Raw genomic sequence first — 24,300 nt, forward strand, 5'->3', positions numbered from 1 at the left:
AAAGAGAACTTCAACTTCAGAAACCAGGGAGAGATTTCTTACACCAGGGCTAGTACAAACATGTTGTTGGAATCACACCTATGCTTACGACCACCTGTACAGAATGTGGAAGCATGTAGGAATTTGCTTTTAATTTTTTTTTTCCTTTTGAATTGTCTTTATTTTCTAAGATATTTCACAAAATGCTCCTTTTCACATTTGTACCTACTCATGCTGTAACTTCATGCTGTGAACAATTTGATACTAGTTGTAGTCTATAAAAGAATGAGATCTTATTCCTTATACCTTTTCTGTCTAGGTATGTACCTGACTGATATTTTAGGTGTTGGGTCAGTAACTGTTTATTGAATAAGGTGAATGAAGTTATCAGCCCAACCACTAGATGGCAACACAACTGTATGTGTATAGAAGTATAGTCTGGTTAATTGGAATTCCACTTGACCTTGAGTAACAGGAATGATTCTAAAAAGTTACAGGTGTAACTTTTCTTTTGGTAAATGAAATCATTTAAAATGTACCACTACTGCTAAGTATAACTTAATTGTGAATTACATTCTTAAAACTAAGAATCCTTTTGTAAGATAAATTCTCCCTAATTATAACAAATCATAATTACAGATTTTCTATATTGGGTTACACCACTCCTGTTTTTGTCTAAGAAAGTCACTCTTCAGCTGTATCCTGTCAAAAGGACTTTTCAGTGGTCTAAATGCCTTTAGCAAGTTCCATTCTGTAAACCAAAAGCCTGCATTCTCCCTATAACTAATCATTTGCTTGTATTTTTGCCTTGTCTTAATAACTATTTTGCCTGAAAGTCATGGAGACTCTAGAGTCAGACAAACCCAGGTCTCCATTGCTCCCTCTTACTGCCGTTAAGTCACTTTAGTCGTGTCCGACTCTGTGCGACCCCATAGACGGCAGACCACCAGGCTCCCCGTCCCTGGGATTCTCCAGGCAAGAACACTGGAGTGGGTTGCCATTTCCTTCTCCAATGCGTAAAAGTGAAAAGTGAAAGTGAAGTCGCTCAGTCGTGTCCGACTCTTCACCACCCCAAAGACTGCAGCCTACCAGGCTCCTCCGTCCACGGGATTTTCCAGGCAGGAGTACTGGAGTAGGGTGCCATTGTCTTCTCTGACCTCTTACTAGGCATATCCTTATATAGGTTACTAATCTCAGTTTACTTATTTTCCTCAAAATGGGGACAATAATATCTATAAAGTTGTGCAAAGCATTAAATGAAATAATGTCAATGGACCAACATCTAATACAATCTTTGGCTTATAGTAGGGATTTGTTAACTAGTGACCATTGCTATTTATACCTTACAATGAAAATCTCACCCATGTCATTATTTTGTTTGTTTTATTCTCCTGATTTAATGCCTTCAGTAATCAAATTAAGTTCATAACACCAGGTTTCATAGCGATAGGCCATGCGGATTTGGGCCACATTTGTCCTTCGGATATCATTTCCAGCAGGGCCTTCTTCAAGGTAATTGTTGCCCAGAAACCTTGCTTTCTCCTATAAGAAAAAAGGAAACAGAATGATTGTTGTCACTTTTTTACCCTGATATGGACAATAATTACATCCTCCACAAAGATTCCTTCCTTATATTAGCTGCAGGCAAGAGGCAAACAATAAACCGCTAAGCACACTCATCCAGTGCCTCAATGTGCATGATCTGCTGAGAAATAAGTGTATTTTATCTTCCTTGCCCACAGGTCCTGGCCAGAGAAAGAATAATTCTTTCTAGATCCTGTCCATAGTAACTGCACATGATTCCTGAAATAATTTTTCAACAAGTGTTTCTTCAACTAAGTTTTCAATATTCAGGTTACCAAATTCCAGACTCAGAAGGATAATCAGTCAAAGGCAGGTCTACCTCATGAGAAATTCCACATTGCAGAACACTGTTTCTTGCCACTTCACACATATCACAGGTACTCAGCTTGAAGACTTGTGCAGCAATGGCATATTCTTCCATTAGGGGCTCCTTGGGTTATTTATTTAAAGAGGGAAAGAAAAAGGGATGCATTAAAAGAAATAACACACATCCTGCACAAAAGAATAGTGAAATATCATTGATTCAACTTTAAAATTCTAGATGGTAAATAACAGTTCAGCAAAATATACTTGTATTGCTCAAAATTCCATATGTGTACCTTGGTGAAGTGGAATTGCATTGGGTCATCTGTAGACAGTGAGATCATTAGCCCTTTCTGGAGGAAATCTAAAAATGGATTTCGGGCGTATTCTAGAAATAAGCTGTTGTTACTTAATGGCGACATAGCGATGGGAATCTGGGCTAAGAAAAACAAGTATTGTAACACAGGACTCTGAAAAGGAAAAGTGAAAAAAATATTTTAAAATATTGGAAAAGGTACGCAAACTAGAAATTTTAAAACCCCATGATCTACTTCAGGTTTTGGCTTTCAACAAAATTATCACCTATTCTTTAAATCCTGTTGTAAAAAAAAAAAAAAGAATAGTTTTTAAATATAAATACTATTTAAAATAAATTTATGAGATCAGTTTTCAGAAACATTGAGTCAAACCAAATTGTTTAAGTTTTAATTGTCTAAGTTAATGGTCCATCTTAGGCAAAAGAATTCACCGTGAAACTTTTTTTTCCTCTACAAGAAAGTTCTGACTCTCAAAAAAGGCATTTCGAAACATGCTACAACATGAAATCTGGCAAAAACCTGTTGAAGGTAGGCCAAGCTGCCTCGCATTTATCCCTTGTCAGAGCTCTAAAATGAAAAGGAGAAGATCTGCATTAACCCCTCCCTGACACTGACTAGCTAGGTAATCTTGAGCAAGTTCCTTCACTTCTCCGGACCACTGTAAAATGAAATGCAGTAAATGATCTCAAAAATATTTTTTGCTCTCCTTTATTTTGATCCCAGTGTTGATAATGACTTGTGACAAAATGATAAGGAGGAAAAAGCTATCCCTCTTGCTCCCACATAAAAGTTAAGGTTGAGAAGAGAGCCTCCAACTCACCTTTTTTAAATTCAGGCCATGAGAGATGTTATCTGCTGTCATGAATGCTGTCATGAGATGAGTGAGAGCTCCAGCTTCCCCACAATGAGGTCGGAACAGAAACGTGTTCATGCCTCTTTCCCTAGGGAGATGGAGCTATTATAGGAATCACAGGTGACTGACCAGAACCTGACAACCATTCTGGGCCTAAAGTGATTTATAGAAAATCTGGTAGGAAAAATTAACACTCTGAAGGGGAGTGGGGCATCCAAAGGATTCAGCAAACCGGACAATTCCGATTGATAATCTTTGCTGCTTTGTCTCTCAGTTGTGTCTGACTCTTTGCAACCCCATGGACTGTGGCCCACCAGGCTTCCCTGTCCATGGGGGTTTTCCAGGTAAGAATACTGGAGTGGGTTGCCGTTTCTTCCTCCATGGGATCTTCCCAACCCAGAAATTGAACCTGCATCTCCTGCATTGACAGGCAGATTATTTACCACTGAGCCACCTGGGAAGCCCAAAAACACTTTCTAAAACACAGAGTTTTTGGAAAAAGAGGCAATATAGGATATGAGGTTATGGAGGAAAGTTAAGATTTGATTACTTGAACAGAAACATCTTCAGTTACCACCCAAAGTTTACCAATATCACCATGTCATTTTTTCTGCTACTCACACTTTAGGGGGGAAAGGTTTCCAGAAAACCCCCTTATAATAGTCCTATATTTCTTCCTTGCTCAGATATACCAAGATGGGCAAAATGTATGCAATTTTATCATAAATTGCACAGTGATAAGTGTAGATTCCTAAACTTCCAAACAAAAGGAATTGTGAAAGTTACTGAAGACGCCTAAATGTCCATAGGAAAGTGAAGTCGCTCAGTCGTGTCCGACTCTTTGCGACCCCATGGACTGTAGCCTACCAGGGTCTTCCATCCGTGGGATTTTTCAGGCAAGAGTACTGGATTGGATTGCCGTTTCCTTCTCCAGGAGATCTTCCCAACCCAGGGATTGAACCCAGGTCTCCTGCATTGCAGGCAGACGCTTTACCATCTGAGCCACCAGGGAAGACTCAAAATGTCCATACCCCTCCCCAGATAAGTAAAGAAACTGAAGAAAAAGTCAAGGGAAATAAATTTCTTCTCTGGGCCAACTGGCAGCGTCCCTCAACCACCGAGGGTGCAAGTGTATGAGGAAAGAAGCGTGTCAGATAGATTCTCTTTCCAGTTCTCATCTACTTACTTTCTCAGGCTGTTGAGCACCATGATGTTTGCATACATGTAGTAGGTATAGTAAGTGTAAGATGGGTTCTTTTCCATGGTCCACTCCTGGGGTTTAGGGCTCTTGGAGGAGAACATGTGGCCACTGTGTTTAGACTCATCATCTACACTGTCGAAGCCCGTGATCTGTCAGGAAAAATGAGCAGGCAATTGGTTTAGTCTGAATGCAGAGACCCGGCCCTCAGACAGACTTTTAGTTCCCAGAGGCAAGGACCAAATGTCAGAGATAAGCATCAAGAATTCATCATGGCTAGGTACGCAGGCTGGTTCATGTTCAGCTTTAGGAAGGCCCACAGGGTCATACTTACGTGCCTGAGGAAAACACTGAGGTCTGGGTGAGCCTGAGGGTTGATGGTGGCCTCGAACACTGGCATGAAAACGTTCTCCAACATCTTTCCAAAGTGTGGAAGGAAGTTCTTAGATCGGAACACATCACTAGAGGCAGGAATGAAGAGAATTTAGGAGGAGACGATTTTGGGACTGATAGTTCAAAGCAAAGGCCAAAGACAAGCAAAGGGCCAAATGCCATGTTTAAGAAAAGACCTAGTGTTTCCATCTTAGGTCCACCCTGGTACCTTCTTCTTGGTTACCCATAAAGAAGGATTCAGTTTGGGTTTGACATTTGTTATTGTTTAGTCTCTAAGTCATGTCTAACTCTTTTGTGACCCCTCAGGACTGTAGCCCACCAGGCTCATCTGTCCATGGGACTTCCCAGGCAAGAATACTAGAGAGGGTTGCCATTTCCTTCTCCAGGGGACCTTAGGTTTGGCATAGGACGTATAAATTTCTTGCTGGACCACATGCACCTATACTGTATCTTCTACGAACGCTCTGTGGTAAAAAAAAAAAAAAAAAAAAAATTAAATCTTCACAGCTAAGGCCAGACAGAGAATGAAGAACATGGGAACTATGTCATGAAAGGGTCAATGATTTTTTTGTCTGTGGTATACAAGATGGTGAACATGAAATGCTTATCAGGAACTCCTCTGATGTGCTGTAGCCAGAGGCAATCTAACAAACTCTTATACAGCACTCAATATTTGCCACCCACTCTTTTGAGTGGTTAGAAGTATTAGCTAATTTAATCCTCATAACAACACAATAAATTAGGTACCCTTATGACCCCATTTTAAAGATGATGAAACTAAGGCACAGAGAGGTCATGAAACTTGCCAAAGGTCACACAGCTAGTAACTGGTAGAGTCATGATTCAAGTATAGCCGGCCCAGGGCCAGGGCCCACGCTTCTGACCACCACACTTTACTGTCTCTCTCTCTTAATGATATTAGACAGGAAGTTTTACTCCATTCAAAAGGTTACCCTTTGGGGACTTTCTTGGTGGTACAGTGAATGAGAATTCATCTGCCAATGCAGGGGACACAGGTTCAATCCCTGGTCCAGGAAGATTCCACATGCCTTGGGGCAACTAAGTCCATGTGCCACAACTCCTGAGCCCACATGCTGCAACTGCTGAAGACCACATGATCTAGAACCTGTGCTCTGCCACGAGAGGAGCCATTCCAGTGAGAAGCCCATGCACTGCAGCTAGAAGGTAGCCCTTGCTCTCTGCAACTGGAGAAAGCCCACACAGAGCAACGAAGACCCAGAGGAACCAAGAATCAAATAATAAACAATAATTTTTTTAACTGTTCCTTTTTTTTTTTTTTTGGTAAAGACAGAGGATAAAGCTCTACATTGTCACAGGGCACACAGAACACAGAGGCAGATGGCCAGACAATACATCAACACTTAAGTTAGATAGAAGATCAGTGATATGAATATTCCTGAAGGCAATGAGTAATTAGCAGGTGATAATACCATTGATAAATATTCATTGATTACGGAGAACTTGAGTACTCGTAGATGAGATAATCAGCAGACAGTAGTTGAAGTTCTGATACAAGAAAGCTACACCCCAATACAGATGTGCTTGGGAAAGAAGGAGCTGGACACAGAGAAGAGGACTGAGAGAAAAGAAACGTATAGTAAACTGTACGTAGTTTTTCTCCTAGCTAAGTTTTAATCATTCTTAGTAAGTTATTTTGTGATCTGCATCAAGTGCCCTGTTTAAAAAAACAACCTGGTTAGAAAACTGAGCTGAAATGATCTTCCTAACTCCTGTCTGTGATTAAAAGTGCTAAACCTAGAGTGGACAAAACCAGGCACCCACCGGGGACCCAGCAGAGTGCTGTCAACAAAGTTTGTATCTGTCCAGATGTGCTGCCTGGTCTTTGTTCATGTGGAGGAGGTGAGGGCAGGTGGGATGAGGCAGGCTTTAGGGTTACAGTGAGCGGTTACGTACTAGATCCTGGGGACCTGGATCATCCATGTCATGTTGGGGCAGTAGACGCGGTTTTGCACGAACCAGGTGGAGAGTTTGCTCCACTCCTCAGGACTGCGGCCATAGATGGACAGGCGGGGCTCGGCATGCTGGTACTTGGCCTCCACCAAGTCTGCACCTACCTCCTGCAAAGCCAAGAGAGGAGTCCCTCAGGAGTCGATACCTGTGGGGTCTAGGGAGAGGAATCTTAGGGGTCTAGGGACAGGAACCAGAGGTCCTAAGAAGAACAGAGGTCATGAGAAAGGAAGTCAGAGGAGAACTATCAAGGTTAAGATTTAAGGAGAGCAAGAGGGGAGGGGCATCTAGTTGCAATGGAAGACTGATGGGACCTGATGGAGTCCACAGAGAGAAAGCGTCGGATACAGATGATGCGATCCCAAGGCACTGCTGCAAACGAATCCACTTTCATATAACCCTTATCTCCCGAAACACACATCTCCCAACTGCATCTGTCATTCCTGCCTCCTAATGTTCAAGTGTCACGAAGATCAGGGCAGGTTCTGATCCTGACTCTTCTCGAACTTACAACTCCAAAAGCCTAGAAGAACCAGGGCCTTAATCCCAAATCCACACCCTCAGCTTCTCTGTCCTTGGAATCAAGGTCTTCAAAAATCATTACAGTGGATGTTTCACAAGAAATGACCCCATTCATTTGCGTAGTGCCTGACCCAAGTGATAGCACTCTCCCTCCCCTCTCCTTCCTCCTTCCCCTTCTTCTTCCCTGCTTCCTTCCCCCCTTCCTTCTTCCTTCGTTCCCTCTCTTCTTCCCCCGCCCCAAGAATCAGGCCAGGTACTGTAGATCTGGCTGGTTCCCCCTCACCTTGATGATAGTGGCAAAATATTCCCCATTAATGTAATTGTCTGTCTTCAGGTAGAGGTCCCGTAGCTCACTTGCTCCTACGGGATTGTATTTGTCATTGAACTTATCAAAACGTTGGAAAGTCTGACGTCCCTGCATCAGGAAACAAGAACACAAGTATATCCTTATCAGAGCTGCCTGGACACAGAGAGTTAGGGAATGACTGCAAGGAACCAGGGCCTGGTATGAGGGGAAGGGCTCGGGCTCCAAGAATGGAATACAGGATAGCTGACAATGAGAGAACCTTGAAATTGTGCAAGGGTTCTTTCTGTCAGCGCGGTAAGCCCACATGGTTAAAACAGCTCTGAGAAGGGAGTGTTTGTAGGAGAAATGCAAGTGGGTTCTGAGTATTAGATGAAACTGACGTTATCAACTTACAGCATGAACATCCAGAGAATCAACAGTCAGGTCGTAGGGATGCATTTTTAATTTAGCAAAAAGTTCCTTTAGGGTCAGATTTTTCTCCTTGGCGCTATAGACCACTCTGTCAGCATCAATTTGGTAAGATTTCTTAATAAAGCGCAGTAGATGTTTCTGGTTCATACAAGCAGCTGCATGGATATGAGTGTCCACCTGTGTGTACATTCAGGTCAAGAAAAACCAACAATCCGTAACGCTTCGTTATGCTGCTCTGTTAGAGGCTACAGTGCCCACAAATCCCACTGTGCTAAGAGAAAGGAGTAAATGATAGGGGTGTGACCTGACAGTTGGTATAGGTGGTCAAGCAAGAATGAACACATAGCACCTTTTTGTGCCCTTGTAAGAATGTGAACGTTTAGGCTGGATGAAATAATATTGCCTGCTTCTCTTGCATATCTGTAACATCCAGTTTACTTCCTGCATTTGATCCACACAAAATTCTTGGGGACAATTTTCTACCCCTGAGACACAGCTAGAAGTGAAGTAGTTGCCAGAGTTTTCAGCCCCAAGAGGAGAAAGGATTGAAATAATGCATTCATGGTACAGAGATGACACTTATGAGTTAGGTATTTTTATAAGAACAATTTTATAAGTGGAAGTTTTGATAGATTAAGCAATGTGCCCAAGCTTATACGGATGACAGAGCCACGATTTGGTCCCAAATCTCTGTTCATATATTTCCTACCCCCACGTCCTTGCAATCATTTAAATGATCAGAGCACGTCTTCGAAATGTTTGTAGTTGACTAGTTTTCCACAAGGTTTGGATCATTTGATATTCACAGTCCTCCTGTGAGCTAGATTGAGCAGATATATTTTCCAATTTTACAAATGAGGGAACCAAAACTCAGAAATATTTCATCACTTCCCCCAATGTTTTACAGTCAGGAAGTAGAAGGAAAAAGACTAGAATGAAGACCTTTTAAATCCTAGAAGAGTGGCTTTTGAGGTTTTATTTGTTTTTGTTATTTTGGTTGTTGATGACAAGTATAACTTTTATGGCAATAATGTGGTAACCCTGTCTATGTGGAAAACAGTAGGAAAGGCATTTGCATCTTTTAGACATAATCTATTTGCTTTCACTAAATTCCTCTGAATCTGTAGAAATTTTACATTAATCAGAAAAACAGTATCTTTCTTATCCTGTTCAAGAAACAATTGCATTAATGTTTTTGTCCAGGAATGATCTCTGAGCAGCAAACATGTTTACCTTTCTGCAGTTGTAAAAATCCCGATGGGGGTTGTTCTTCAGCTCCTTCAACTCATCCATCTCGTTGAGCATCTGATGGACCTGGAACTTGGACGAGAGAAACTTCAGGCGCCGATGGGTATAGGTCTTACTGTGAAAAATTAAATCACTAATTGTAAAAAATTTCAGACATTTAAGGAACACAGTCAATTTCAAAACCATCAGTACCCTTATCACCTTTATCACAAACAATTATGTTTGTTTCCAAATGGAACTGACTTATTCTGCATTCATCTAATTTGAAAAGTGTTGGGTTCCAAGGACTTAATCTTTTCATCAAAGTTGGACATAAATGATAATGAGGGAAGATTTGGGTTCAAATCCTGGCTTAGCCACCTGTGTGACTTTGGGCAAATTACTCAACTCATCAAAGTCTCAGCTTATTAATCTAGAGTTATAAAAAATATCCGCCTCATGCAATGATTATGAAGAGTGAAAGAAACAATGCATACAAAGCATTTAATGTGTGTTTGAACATAGTAAGCTCTTCATAAATCCTTAGTCTTACTATCAGTAGTAGTAACAGTAGCAGTTGTTTAGGTCTTAACACTTACACAGGTCCTTGGGCAATTAAAGCAAGTAAAAAATTCATATCATCTAAGAAGGTGTCCAGATTTGGGTAAGGAAGTGGCTTGGGCTCATCTTTGCTGGCTGCTTCTTCATTAGGGTAGACGTAAACCACACCGTCCTTCATTTTGAGCTGATAACCCAGGTTTTCTGGGAGGTTATCTGTTCGGAAAGGGTCTTCTCCCTTCTTCATAGGAGGGGTAAAGACTTTTTCAATGAAATACACAATAATATATCAGCATATAGAATGAATGACCACATAAAAATAGCCAAAATTAAATACTATAAGATTTCATTTGTTTGGAATTCTATACGTCATTAAGTTGTAGTTATCCAAAGCTAAGCTAAAGTTCATTTTTACATTATTTTTCAAATGTGACTAATTTAGTAGTATAAAATAAGCCTAACATTTTATCTAGTGCAAAAATGATATTCAAGTTCTTTAGAATGCTATTTAATTTGCTACACTACTTACAAATCATTTTAATTATTTAATAAACTTGTTTATCAAAGACTTCTTGATAGAGTATTTTATTAACATATGAGATGATTGCATAGAAATAAAAATAGAGTTAAAAAGTAGAATTTGGACTTTTCCCTTATTTAAACCGTCTCTATCGGTCTTTATTTAGAATGGCTACTTTTTAATAAACTTAATTTTTCAGAGTGGTTTTAGGTTCACAGCAAAATTGAGCACCAAGTGCAGAGTCCTCATATACCCCTATCCTCACACGTGCATTCCCACTATCAACATTTTCAGTCAGAATGGTACATTTGTTAGAATCAACAAAGCTACACTGACATATTATTATTATCCAAAGTCCAGAGTGTTTACCTTAGGGATCACTCTTGGTAGTGCACATTCTATGAGTTTTAACAAATGAATAATAACATGTATCTGCTCTCATAGTATCATGCAAAATAGTCTCCCTGCCCTAAAATCCTTTGTACTCCATCTAGAGTGGTTTTAATACAAATGAAAATATAAATTCTAAACATAATTCTTATTTACTTATATTTCCCACTTTGTAAAGCACATGAAATTTTTGCTAAAGGATTTGAGAAGGGATAATGTGGATGAAAGTCCCCTTCTTTCCACTGCTAACAATTTCAACCTCAGAAAGCTGAGGACAAATTCCACATTGTTATAGCCTTTAGAGCACTCCTTTTACTTTCAACAAGTATGTGTCCAAGACATCAGAAAATCTGCTGTTTGCAAGTGATGACTAAAAGGTCAGAGTAAGAAAAATAATATAGAAAGAAAAAGCTTGCATATTTTCTACCCAAAGCTGAGAGATAAGGAACACGAAAGAAATAAAATAGTACATTACTGTGTCAAATATCAACTTTCAAATACTTGCACTTAAATATACTAGAGATATAAAATGTAATTTAGGAGAAACAAAGGTGAGACAAGCAACCTAAATGTCAATATTATAGAAGATGAACAAACCAATCCAGTTATCAAACTGGATACATGTTTAATATGATTTTAATAATAAAAGGAATTAAAGAGAAGAGGTTCTAGAACTGGAAATCTTTAACAACATAGTTTGATAGTTAAAAAACCTTAAATATTTGCCTTGTCTGAAATTTCAATTCTAGAAGCCTACTCCTAAAGATAAAAAGCAACTGCACAAAGATGATTTATTAATGATAAAGATGCTTATTGTAACCTTGTTGGAAGTAAATTTTTAAAAGTCAGAAATGTAAGTGCTTAAAAATAGGAATTGATTACATAAATTATGATATAATTATACTATGGAAATTATTAAATTGTGAAATTATTGAAATTTGATTATGTTTAAATATGTACTTAATACTAGACAGAAAGTCAAAAATGAGACATGTAAATAAAATGTTATGGAAAGTCAAAACGTGTAGCTTATTTTTATCCAGAGGGAGGCAGGAAATGATCATGTTTGGGCAATACCTTGAAGGATGACATTGGATCTGGATATGGGAACACATAGTAAAAAGTGAAGGGAAGGGCAGTGGGGCACAGGGAACAGCGTGGAGACAGCACAGGCGCAGGAATGTGCTGAACTAAATGGCTTCCGACCAGAACAAAAAGCTCAAAGGCGTAAAGAAGGCAAGTTTATAAATAGATTGAGTTGGACACGACTGAGTGATTGAACCAAACTGAGTGTGCAAATCCAAAAATAAATAAGTAATAGACAAATAAAAGATAGATAGTTTCCAGGCAGTCCAGTTATTAAGACTCCACACTTGCAGGGGGCATGGATTTGATTCCTGACTGGGGAACTAAGATCCCACATGCTGTGCAACATGGCCAAAAAAAAGTATTTGTTTAATTAAAAAAAAAACAACCAATACAGAAGAAAGCCAGATGTGGTGTAGGCCTTGATGCCAGTCTAAAGACTGGACTTAACTTTGTTGGAGGAGGCATTAAAGACTTTTGTCAGGAGAAGGATGTGCTCGGATCTGTGTTATAGTAACTGGTACCAAAGTGAGGATGAACTGAGAGAGAACAAGATTAGCATTTAACAGAGTAATTAAGAAGCCACTGCAATGAGCCAGACAAAGAGAAATATGGGCCTAAATTTAGGCTTGGGGAATGGTGAAAAGAGGAGGTTCTGAGAGATATTGTACAGACTGAATCAGATAATTGGGCATTTTGGGGCAGAAGAGAGGATGGAGCTGAAGATGATTATGATACTTCAAACTGTTTATACTTATAACCTTAAGTTTATAAACCATGAACTTATGGTTTAGACCTAAAACCATGGGAGCACATTTAATCATTAGTAGTTAAACCTAAGGGCTTTCCTGGTAGCTTGGTGGTAAAGAATCTGCTTGCCAATGCAAGAGACTTGGGTTTGATCCCTGATCCAGGAAGATCTCCTGAAGAAGGAAACAGCAACCCATTCCAATACTCTTTCCTGGGAAATCCCGTGGACAAAAGAGCCTGGTGGGCTACAGTCCATGGGGTCACAGATTTGGACATGACAGAGCGACTGAACAATAACAAGTTAAACCTCAAACTATATTCCAGAAATTATATAAGAAAATTACTTACCTGGATAGAAGTTCTCTTTTTCTACCCAAGCCTCACCGTCAATGTTCCTCAGGTACTTGGAAGGGGTTTTTGGAAACCTCTGAAATGACTTCTGCATATACTTCTCCCGTATACACAATGCCCGATAAAGACCTTTGCAAACCATTTCAAAATCTTCAACTGTAACCTACCAAGAAAATTTCAGAGTAGCACTTATAAAAATTGCAGAATTGGGTAAAGCTTGCCTTTGGCATCTCCCAGCTCTCCTGGTGAGCTGGCCCTGCTGAGCCTCCCCTGCCCACCCAGGGGCTTCCCACTTGACTTGGACCCTTGGTCTCCCTCCAGGAGCAGATTCAGAAGTTTTTCTAGCTCTTCTATTTCTACCAAGGCATATCTGTCCTATGAGTCTTTCCTTGAAGTCCCGTGTTTGTTTTTGGTTTTTGTTAGATATAAGCAATCATCCAACAAATATGGTGAAAAGAACCCATTCTAACATGGAAAATACTTCTTCCCGGTGACAAACATTTTAAGTATGCACTTCTGAAGATAGTACCTCAGTTGAAAGACAAAGTTGGTCAAACTTGAGAACTCAAACCACTTGCTGGTCAGTGTGGGAAATACTGGGGGAGGAATAAGGTATCACATGGCCTTCAAACCCTTCCATGCACACACTGCCTTCTGTAGCTAGAGACCGACAGAGCATCATCCTGTAAGAACTCATTCTTTGGGATGGTTTCAAAGAAAATTTAATCTGGAATTACAAATAGAAAGATTTTAGAGTAAAAATTTCTTAGAACTGCAGCAAATTTCCTAAACTGGTCTATTTCTCTTGCCCCATACCTGACTCCCGGCCAGGCCTGGCATGCCCAAGAAGTTGTAATTTGAAATCATTGCATGCTCATAATCAGAGCCTGATGACTTTCTGGGACCAACCCCAACATAAGGTTGCCCCTGATGGCTTGAGGTCCAGCTATTGATCCTAAACAGTTGAATTCTTTTTAAAGACCTGCTGACCTTAGCCAGGAGATTCTGACAGGGGTACTAGGTCTAAGGGATCTGCTTCCAAGGGCATGTTTGTTTCTTTGCCATCTGACAGACTACCGATCAGCTCCTTGAGGACAAGAGCTGGATCTTATTCACCTTTGCATCTCAGCACTTAGCGCACAGTGCCTGGCACAGAGAAGGTGCTCAATAAGGACTGATAACATTGAATTGTTGTTTATCTGGGATGAGTGGCCTTGGGAACTCTAACTCCCCCCTGTATCTCTCTGTTCAGTTACGAAGGTGAAGACCACGGTCAGGTACAGACCATGACCAGGTGAAGTGCAGCTCAACAGTTTGGCCACCTTCAGCCAACAGGTGTAGCCACATACTTGGTTCTTTAAAAACTCTAGGCCAAGGTTTCAGGTGCCTTGCAGCTTTTATAGGAGGAGAAGCTACTCCCCGACTTCTATGAGCCTTGTCCTTTTTCTCATCTTCTTTCTTTTCATTCCTGTTTTCATTTCCACTAAGCACATAGGGATCAAGTTTGTCTCTTAATATTGGTGGTTTTATGGAACTTTGGACTCTTCCAAATTGCTACCAAACATTTCATTTCAATTATCTAGCATCTAAAATTTCTGCCACTTGTAGAGCACCCATGTTACCACACAGAAAACAAATAAACAAAAACAGTGTCCATTTCATTTCTCTGTCACTTTTTTGGTTTATTTTTAATTGGAGGATAACTGTTCTACAATGTTGTGTTGGTTTCTGCCATACATCAGCATGAATCAGCCATTGGTATATGTATATCTCCTCCCTCTTAAACTCCCCTCCCACCCCACCCCACCCCTTTAGGTTGTCTCAGATTGCTCTGTCACTTTTAAATATCTTGGGACTGACATTAAGTGGGTCAGTTACATGATAAGAGGGCTTAGGACTGGTCATTAAAACTATATTTGGAGCATAGACTGATGGCTAAACAGAAGTTTCACCAATATGATGCTGATTCTGCAAGCTCATGTGGCAAAGATTTATTAATTGAACAACTGTTCTGGACAGGACAGGCAGATCAAGTTGTTTGCAACATGAGTTTACTATCGCTGTGGCATACTAGTATCTGTTGCAAATAGTAATCCACTGTGTAAGCATCTGCAGTGAAATTGGAGAAGACGGTCGGTGGAAGAACAATAACCCCATGAGAATGTTCTAACCCCTCTCTCATCTTCTTTTATCAGTCTCTCTATGCTTCTTTCCTCTTCCCCCTCTCTTTCTCCTGAGCTGTTTTCTTGGATTGGTTTATGCTACCTGCAGCCCTTCTATCCATCCAAGTTCTGCTCTGGGTACATGTTTCCACCAAGAGCCTCCATGCCTTCCTGAGGCTCCCTGTCTTGCTCTATGATACCTCAGTGAGACTAGATCAGTAGCTACTCTCGTTGGTTCTTTTGCCAAAATTTGTCCACTGTTTTCTGTAACACACAATATGCAGCCACATTCTACTGCATATTCTCATGGGCAAGCAAATGAGATAAAGGAAGAGAAATTATGTGAGATGATCAAAGCAAAATAGAAACATGTCATAGCATGTTGTAAACAACAAGATCCTACTGTATAGCATCAGGAACTATATTCAATAACCTGTGATAAACCATAATGGAAAAATATATATATTCATATATATATTCATAAGTATGTTCATATATATATATATGAATCACTTTGCTATACAGCAGAAATTAACACAACATTGTAAATCAGCAATACTTCAGTAAAATTTTCTGGGCTTCCCTGATGGCACAGTGGATAAGAATCCACCTGCCAATGCCAAGGACACGGGTTCGATCCCCGATATGGGAAGATTCTACATGCCGCAGAGCATCTAAGCCGAAGAGCTGCAACTACTGAGCCCGTGTGCTGCACCTATTGAAGCCCTTGTGCCTAGAGACCGTGCTCCACAAAAGAGAAGCTACAAGGAGAAGCCTGCTCACCGCTATGAAGAGTAGCTCCTGCTTGCTGCAACTAGAGAAAAGCTGTTCAAAGCAATGAAGACCCAGCGCATCCAAAAATAAGTAAAATAAAATATTTCCCGAATTCATAGCATATTGCTATTGGAATGAGATAATGAAGTATAACAAAGGGCAAGTGAGCTAACACCTTCCTCAAAAGGAAGGGGAGGAAGAAAAGAAGCTGAGTATCTCCCAGCAGCTACATCTGGGAGGCAAGAAGCAACTCACCCCAGAGGCATAATCGCCAGTGATCTGCACTCTCTGAAAATCAGGCACAGTCTGGTAGGTGGGAGACGAAGAAATGTACTCATCGATGAGGGACAGTTTGGTGGAAGATGTTTCAGTTTGTGGAACGGACAAACTAATAGTCTTCCGTCCGAAGAAGCGCCTTTTTCTGAGTTTGAAATTGAAAAAGAAAAAGATTTCACTTTATCTTCATTGGGAGTTTCATAGTGATAAATTTGATGTTTTATCATTTTGAAACAATTTTATTTTGAAGACAAACAGTGAAAATTCCATGTGGGCTGGGAGTCAGGAATACGATCTAATGGAAGGAGGTGTCACCTAAGTGTTCCTCTTTTCCTGGGAATAGTGGGCCTTAGGGAATATACCAGAAGACTCCCAGCACGACACTGTTCTGCACAGTGCAGAACAGCCAGTCTGGGTGTTGCATTAGCACAGGCCGTGTCACTTAGTACCTGTGCCATTTTGTGCATGTCCCTTAAATTCTGTGAAGTTGTCTCTCTATCTAAAAAAATGGTGTATTAATGTCTACTCTATAGGAATTCTGTGAGATTTAATGTCTAGAAAATGCTTAGCACAGTACCTGGAACTTTTAAGTTGCTTACTCAATGTTACTTCCTCAAATCAACATGTCTGCATTAAGTTTCTACTTTGGCACATACCCTGTGTTAGGTCCTACAGGGGAAACTAAAGGAGGTGGATTACTGTTCTTTCCTTGAGAGTGACAGTGAAAGTCGCCCAGTCATGTCCAACTCTTTGCAACCCCATGGACTATACAGTCCATGGAATTCTCCAGGCCAGAATACTGGAGTGGGCAGCCTTTATCTTCTCCAGGGGATCTTCCCAACCCAGGGATCGAACCCAGGCCTCCTGCATTGCAGGTGGATTCTTTACCAGCTGAGCCACCAGGGAAGCCCGTTCTTTCCTTAAAGACATCAAATGAAGGGAAGGACAGCAGGACAATCTTTCCCAGTGAAGCTGGCTGGGAAGGGGGAGTTGGGTAGTGAGGGGAGTGCTATGAGGAGGGAGTTCCAAGTAAGTGGTCAGTAGTAAGTTTGAAGACTAAACTGTGGCACACAGCAACAGGTAGTGAGTGCCAGAGTGATTCAAACAAGGGAAAATAGAGTTTGCGGAGAGGGATCTGTTCAGGGAAGGTAGTAACTATGGGTCCGTCGCAAGCATAGGATGGGCAGGACATGAGGGCAAAAATAAAGGGCTGTATCCTGAGGCCTGGAGGAGGTCAGACTAGCCAGAGAGAAGGATTCTTGTCAGGGAGCACAGCAGTAAGGCTGACTAAGAACAGAGTCTGAAGATGAGGCTCTTGAGTTCCAGTTTCTACACTGATAGTGTGGAAATTGAATGTGTGCACAGCAGCCATCCCCCACTTTGTTTTGGAATAATCACAATAATCACATGGTAGATCATTTCCTCTTGCTCGGGTGGATGTGTGTGTGATCAGTTGTGTCCAACTCTTTGCAGCCCATGGACTGTAGCCCACCAAGCTCCTCTGTCCATGGAATTTTCCAGGCAAGAATACTGGGGTGGGTTGCCATTTCCTTCTCCAGGGGATCTTCCTAACTCAGGCATCAAACCCAGGTCTCTTATGTCTCCTGCATTGGCAGGCAGATTCTTTACCACTGAGCCACCTGGATAGGGCTTGGGTGGATAGGGAGGCTTCAACTAAAGGCAGATGAGGATGAAGGTAGGAAGGCCACTGTTTTCTTCTTTTTTAGTCTTTGTCACTTTGCCCTAGGATATAGTGTGTTTGTGTGTGTGTGTGTCTGGGTGGATGGGGGGATTTTTAGTTCTGGCAGAGTTTTTCCTCCAAGTTGAATCATCATTCAGAGTGAACCATTGGTCCTGACACTTCCCCTTCCATGTGTCCCAGGGTATGAAGCATTCCCCTTATACAGCTTACCTCCTGCCTTCTGTAGAGGTGGACTGAGCCTCCAGATGGAACATGTGAGCAAACATCTCTTGTTGAGAAATTGGGCAGATATCATCCACATCAAAGGGGGAAATCTCGTGGCGGCCTCCCTCATCTTTGACTTCAGAGGCAAACACTTTTTCAGCAAAGCTACGCATTGCATCATCAATAGCTAGAAGAGGTTTTCATGTGTTAGTCTTCAAGCACTTTCTCAGAACTCATCTAACGGTTTCTGCTACATGTAAGGCACAGTGCTAAGGACTGCCCTGGAGACACGTCTGCCCTGCTCTCTGACAAGTGTGCCAGGAACTTCATGGCGCTTAATGCCTATTTTCTCTTTAGTGGGTTTCTGTGTGGGTCGCTAGGAAATTCATTCTCAGAATCACAAGTCAGATACTTACAGCACGCTTTGAAAGTGAAAGTGTTAGTCGCTCAGTCGTGCCTGACTCTTTGTGACTCCATGTACTGTACCCTGCCAGGCTCCTCTGTCCATGGGATTTCCCAGGCAAGAATACTGGAGTGGGTTGCCATTTCCTCCTCCAGGGGATCTTCCCGACCCAGGGATTGAAGCCAGATCTCCTGCATTGCAGGCAGATTCTTTACTGTCTGAGCCACCAGGGAAGCCCACAGCACACTTTAGGAGGGTCCTAAAGATGGGATTGCAGCCATGAAATTAAAAGATGCTTACTCCTTGGAAGAAAAGTTATGACCAACCTAGATAGCATATTAAAAAGCAGAGACGTTACATTGCGAACAAACGTCCATCTAGTCAAGGCTATGGTTTTTCCAGTAGTCATGTATGGATGTGAAAGTTGGACTATAAAGAAAGCTGAGCACTGAAGAATTGATGCTTTTGAACTGTGGTGTTGGAGAAGACTCTTGAGCGTCCCTGGGACTGCAAGGAGATCCAACCAGTCCATTCTAAGGAGATCAGTCCTGGGTGTTCTTTGGAAGGAATGATGCTAAAGCTGAAACTCCAGTACTTTGGCCACTGCATGCGAAGAGCTGACTCATTGGAAAAGACCCTGATGCTGGAAGGGATTGGGGGCAGGAGGAGAAGGGGACGACAGAGGATGAGATGGCTGGATGGCATCACCGACTCAATGGACGTGAGTTTGAGTGAACTCCAGGAGTTGGTGATGGACAGGGAAGCCTGGAGTGCTGCAGTTCGTGGGGTCGCAAAGAGTTGGACACGACTGAGTGACTGAACTGAACTGAAAGATGGGATTGGGCTCTTATATGATTAGCACCTAAGATCACCTGTTTCTGGTGGGACTAAGTTTGATTTCATAGTAACCTTGCAGCATAGTCCTTCCCATTAGGTTGGTAGAGTTTTTCTGATGGTTTTAAAGATGTGGGGGGATTTCCTTGGTGGTCCAGTGGCTAAGACTCTGGGCTCCCAATGCAGGGGGCACAGGTTTGATCCCTCGTCGAGCCACTAAGATCTGCATGCTGCAGGGCATGGACAAATAAACAAGTAAAATAAAGATGTGGTAGGGTTGTTGATCTTTGGTGTTTTCTTACTAAAGAGAGCCAGCGATATCAGTAGTTTTGAGAAATAAATGTGTACTTTAGAGCCTTTCTTCCTCCTAAGACAGAAATTGTGTTGCTGTCACACATCACAACCTCATTTTTTTCAAATCCTGACATCTTGGTGATGTCAGGGGAGGGAGTTACTAAAATTTACTGCCCCGTGTTGGGAATCCCATTTCTTGTGGACATGTAGCTTCCATAATAAATGATCTTTGGAATGCCAAGTTTACTTTTACATGTTGTAATTTTCCCATTCTTACAATGGGTGGAAGAATGATCTTTAGCTTGGCGATGAACAACCCCAAGACTTTTAGGAGAAAAGAGAACCAGTTTTATTGTATAGGGTGGTGATGCCATCAAGTATCTGCTTTTCTGTTAAGTTCCATTCTATTTTCCAGATACCCAATTGTTTCTGTATGAGTAGTCTTTACCTCTGATACTGAGCTGGTCCAATAAGATCTCAGGGAAAAACCTTAATGAACTTTCTAGTCAACCCAATAATTATAAAAATCTCTTGGTACTTCCAGAAAAGAGCAGGGAGCAAATAATGAGAATGGCATACAGTTAGATATTTGGAGTAATAGTTCCAGACAAAAACATTCTTTATGTAATAACAAAGCAAACTGCAGGCATAAAGATAGATCCCCCACTCTTGCCCATTGACATCTATACAAGTCTCCAAAATGACACATTTTCAAATACAAGTCTCCAAAATGACACATTTTCAATTATAACTTAGGTAAGTGTAATGTATTCAAGTACTGTTCTGTACTTACCAACTCCTACACCTTCTTCTGCTTCAGTTTCCTTATCTATAAAGTGGCAATACTATTACCTACAAACCTTACAAGGGTCTTGCGACATCAGGTGAGATAATGTCTATGAAAACGCTTTTTTAAAAGCATTTTTTAAAGGAAAATAAAACACCAGATTAAACTGAATGATATGATTCGGTACCATTGATCAGACAGATATTTGGTATTTTGAATTCGCTTTGGGGTATTAAGAAAGTGATAAATGGTATGGCTTAGTACAGGCCGAAGCATACACTGGAAATGATAGTAATTGACTCATAACTTCACCAACTCTAACAGTCAGGTCAGCCAGTTTTCAAACCTGGCTCGTCACAGCAGAGTAATGGAGAAGCCCACTGTGTTGGCTGAACTTCATGCATCTATTTGTCTCATTAAACTCAAGCACTTCCTGAAACTGAAAAGCATCGTTGGATGCTATGCCTACTGTTTTGGCAAGCGCCATGATCCACAAAGGAACAAACAAAACACCAAGCAGATGCATTTGATGGCCTGAGACTGCCTCCCCATCCCGCAACCGTTTCCAAGAAATAGTATCATTCCTCCCGCAGCGTCACAGGCAAGCACATGCACCTCAAGGATCAATGACAAGCAGAAATCAGAAGAGGTTTCAGGCACCATGCAGAGCGAATGGAAATAGGCCTGTTGGCTATGATGATGAAGAGGAGGAGGATGAAGATGAGTGTGCAACTGATTTGTCATGATGGGTCAGTGGCAGAGCTTTGGGAGGCCTCAGGAAATACAGTATGGAAACAGAGCCCCAAGAACCAAATCCTACTTGCTCGAGATTTGGCTCTTCCAAAACAAGCATCCATTATTTGGGACTGCACACGTCTATTTGTTTCATGTCTTTAAACACTGTTTTTTACTAAGGTTGTATCTCCCTAAGTCACTATAGACAGTCGAAAAGTAGAAACTCTACTCTCAAGAAGTAGCTTACATTAACACCAAAAATTATACGATTGATATTTCCTTCCACTAAATCAACCAATTGTTTTACCTTCATGTAACACAGCTGAAATTTGATTCCTAATTCAAGAGCCCTGCCTTCCAAAAATACTTTAGGGAGTGGTGGTGATTAGAGAAAGAAAAAGGTGAAACTGATATTTCAAAAGGTGAGTAGATAAGATTGAGCGACAACCTAATTTATGGGCTCCCTTGGGTTTGTATAGATAATCGTGGAGTTCTTTTTTGAGCATGTTTGAGATAATGGAACATCTGAGTGGCAATGTCTTGAGGTTAGGACATCCACATTTAGACAGAGTATAGGTAAGAGGACCCCCAACTCCAGTACTCTTGCCTGGAAAATCCCACGGGCGGAGGAGCCTACTAGGCTGCAGTCCATGGGGTCGCGAAGAGTCGGACACGACTGAGAGACTTCACTTTCACTTTTCACTTTCATGCATTGGAGAAGGAAATGGCAACCCACTCCAGTGTTCTTGCCTGGAGAATCCCAGGGACGGGGGAGCCTGGTGGCCTGCCATCAATGGGGTCGCACAGAGTCGGACACGACTGAAGCAGTTAGCAGCAGCAGCAGCAGGTAAGAGGACCGAAACGAGAGTGGTGAAGCAGAAGGAACCCTGGGCTACAAGTGGGGAAAAGTATCTGCGACAGCTGGGTGGCCTTGGACAAATCATAGCATCACTAGGAACCTCAATGCTCATCATCATAAAAGAGGAATGTTAATAATAACAACGTCAACTTCAGAGACTTGTTTAATAAAGATTAAACAAGAAACTGCATAGTACTATGCAGAAGTTGGGGATTATTATTATTAACATGGGAAGTGCAAGACTCTTGAGAAAATGAATATCATGCTTGCTTTTTCACCTAACAGGTCCAGAAAAACATGCTTATTTCTCAGCAGTGCTTTATTAATATGTAGGAAAGATGGGTCATAGGCCTCTCATCTGCCGCATCACATCTCAGAGGAACTCAGAGGCATCATGAGTACTATTAGTCGGTCAAAGGACAAGTCTGATTTGAGATGGAAGGTAGTGTACATAAAAAGTTATAATTTTATTTTAAAAATGGGATTTTATGTTATCTGATCACAAAAATTCACCATGAGAGGGTTTACTAAGGCAGGACTCAGTAGATCCCCTTAGCTAATGTCTAAGCGTCTTTTTCAAAAATGTAGGTTTTTGTGTTGTTTTTTTTTTGAGTCAGGAAAATCCATGAGTTCATTTGCTATGCTTTGGAAGATCTATGGTCATTATAAATCTTTGTTGGTTTTCAATGATATCATTAATAAACACTGCTGAAAAATATTCATATTTCTGAATTAAAGAATGGTATCCTTAAAATATTGATACTTTGGCAAATGGCAGGGAAAATAGCCCCAGATACTCACGTTTTCCTTCAGCTGTATGAAGTAAAATAGAACAAGATAAAATATGTGAACAACTTTCAGAAATCATGGCTACTAATCAGTGCTTTGGAATAGAAATAGGTAGGTTGGTACAAGGAAGGGGGGTGGTGGGATGTGTTATTAGAGCTCATTCTTCCGTTTTTCTACAACTTGCTGCCATTAGAAAACCCTGGGGATGTAGTCATCATATACTTCTTCATTTTCTTTTCCTTTCTAACTTCTCTTTAAATTTATGTTTATAATTTTAAAGAAGTCCGCTTTGTAAAATGTGATTTTTAAAAACATGATCAAGAGGGATGGAAAATCTTATACAATGCTGGTAGCAAGTAAATGAAAATAGATAATTTGGTAAACAAGTAACACCTACCAAGCAGCTATTTCTGAGAATCTATTCTACTGAAATAATCCTTAGTGAGGAAAAAGCTTAGGTACAAATATTATTGTCAGAGCATATTTATACTTAAAAAATCATAAAGAACCTAGGGATTGGTTAAGAAAATTGGAAATATTATAGAACCATTTAAAGAGATGTTTAGGAAGAGTTTAGAGTACTATGATAAATGATTAAGTTATCATGTGAAGCCAAAAGGATAGGATACAAAGTCACATGTATAATATAATCTCAACTGTGAGTGTGTTTTTTAATTCTTTACACTTGCAAAGAATATAGTTTGAAAGAAAAACACTAACATGTTAAAAGTGTTACCTTTAGACGATGGGGATTGTGGGTTTAAAAAAATTACTTCTTTTCTAGATTTCCCAATGTCTCTAAATGAGTGTTTATTACTTCTATTTTTCAGTGAAATTTCTTTTATTTCACATGAATTGTGTATTACTTTTATAATGAAAAAGACTTTTATTATTATTTTGAAAATTATTCTGTGTGCAAACCTGGATTGTGAACCATCAGAATATACAGATTGGGTTAAAACTGCTGTTACTCTCAGGATTTTCAGCTAATACTATTGCTAAAGACATTATTTATGATCCTTCTCGCAAGTGTGGCAGCACAGGTTTTGTTTAGACCAACAGAGTAGATAATCAATCTCTTACATAGTTTTCCATCAGGATCATCAAGAATGCTACTACTACATGACACAGTTTTAGATTACCTCCCTCCTAAAACCAAACACCAGAAACCCTTTGAAAACCTTGTCTTGTCTCTTCCTGAAGTGTATTAATTAAAAACACTATGAACCCCAAATAAAGGATTCCCAGACCTGAAATGATAGTTAAAGGAACGATTGCACATCAAAAGAACTGAACTCTGCAAACACTTCTGCACACCTACCTGGAAGTTTCAACAGAGGCATTGTGCTGGGATCCTGTGTGCTGGGGCAGCAAAGCAGAAAGCAAGAGACACGACACTGGAGGGACGACCGACTGACACTGTAAAACACGCTGACATTCATTTTATTATTCTGCTTTGCCCCTGTAATTTGACCCTTCTCTAAAAGGAGATAGACAAGCTGTAGACCTATTTATAGCTTTAGGCACTGACAGTGAATAACAGGTGAAGCCTTCAGTGTTTACCCTGGGATTTTAGGCAAGATATCTGTGGTGGGCCAAGAATTGCATTGCAATACTCTCTAAATCTTCCTGCGGATTGGATTCTCTCAACGTGTAGTGTTCTTCTCTGACTGGACCACTGATAACTATTTTCCACCCTAGCAGAACACAACGAAGTCTTGCAGGCTCTGGAAAGTCAAGGTT

The 24,300-nt window shown here is 40.7% G+C and overlaps 1 protein-coding gene across 2 annotated transcripts; it reads right to left on the reverse strand.

The window, feature by feature from the left end:
- Nucleotides 1,346-24,031, reverse strand: AMPD1 (adenosine monophosphate deaminase 1). 2 transcript variants are annotated; one of them, XM_005677842.2, is made up of 16 exons: nt 23,879-24,031; nt 22,570-22,581; nt 17,863-18,043; nt 15,930-16,095; nt 12,736-12,901; nt 9,683-9,902; nt 9,090-9,219; nt 7,839-8,033; nt 7,422-7,553; nt 6,563-6,726; nt 4,569-4,695; nt 4,223-4,386; nt 3,004-3,124; nt 2,163-2,336; nt 1,883-1,993; nt 1,346-1,521 (listed from the first exon to the last, which is right to left on the reverse strand). In XM_005677842.2, the coding sequence occupies exons 1-16, from the start codon at nt 23,997-23,999 to the stop codon at nt 1,363-1,365; spliced, it is 2,343 nt and encodes a 780-aa protein (XP_005677899.2). In that variant the 5' UTR covers nt 24,000-24,031; the 3' UTR covers nt 1,346-1,362. The 2 variants fall into 2 exon arrangements, with proteins under 2 accessions (XP_005677899.2, XP_005677900.2); XM_005677843.2 differs by lacking the exon at nt 22,570-22,581 and having other exon boundaries at nt 1,352-1,521.

This window comes from Capra hircus, chromosome 3, assembly GCF_001704415.2.
Source record: "Capra hircus breed San Clemente chromosome 3, ASM170441v1, whole genome shotgun sequence".
Taxonomy (NCBI): Eukaryota; Metazoa; Chordata; class Mammalia; order Artiodactyla; family Bovidae; genus Capra; species Capra hircus.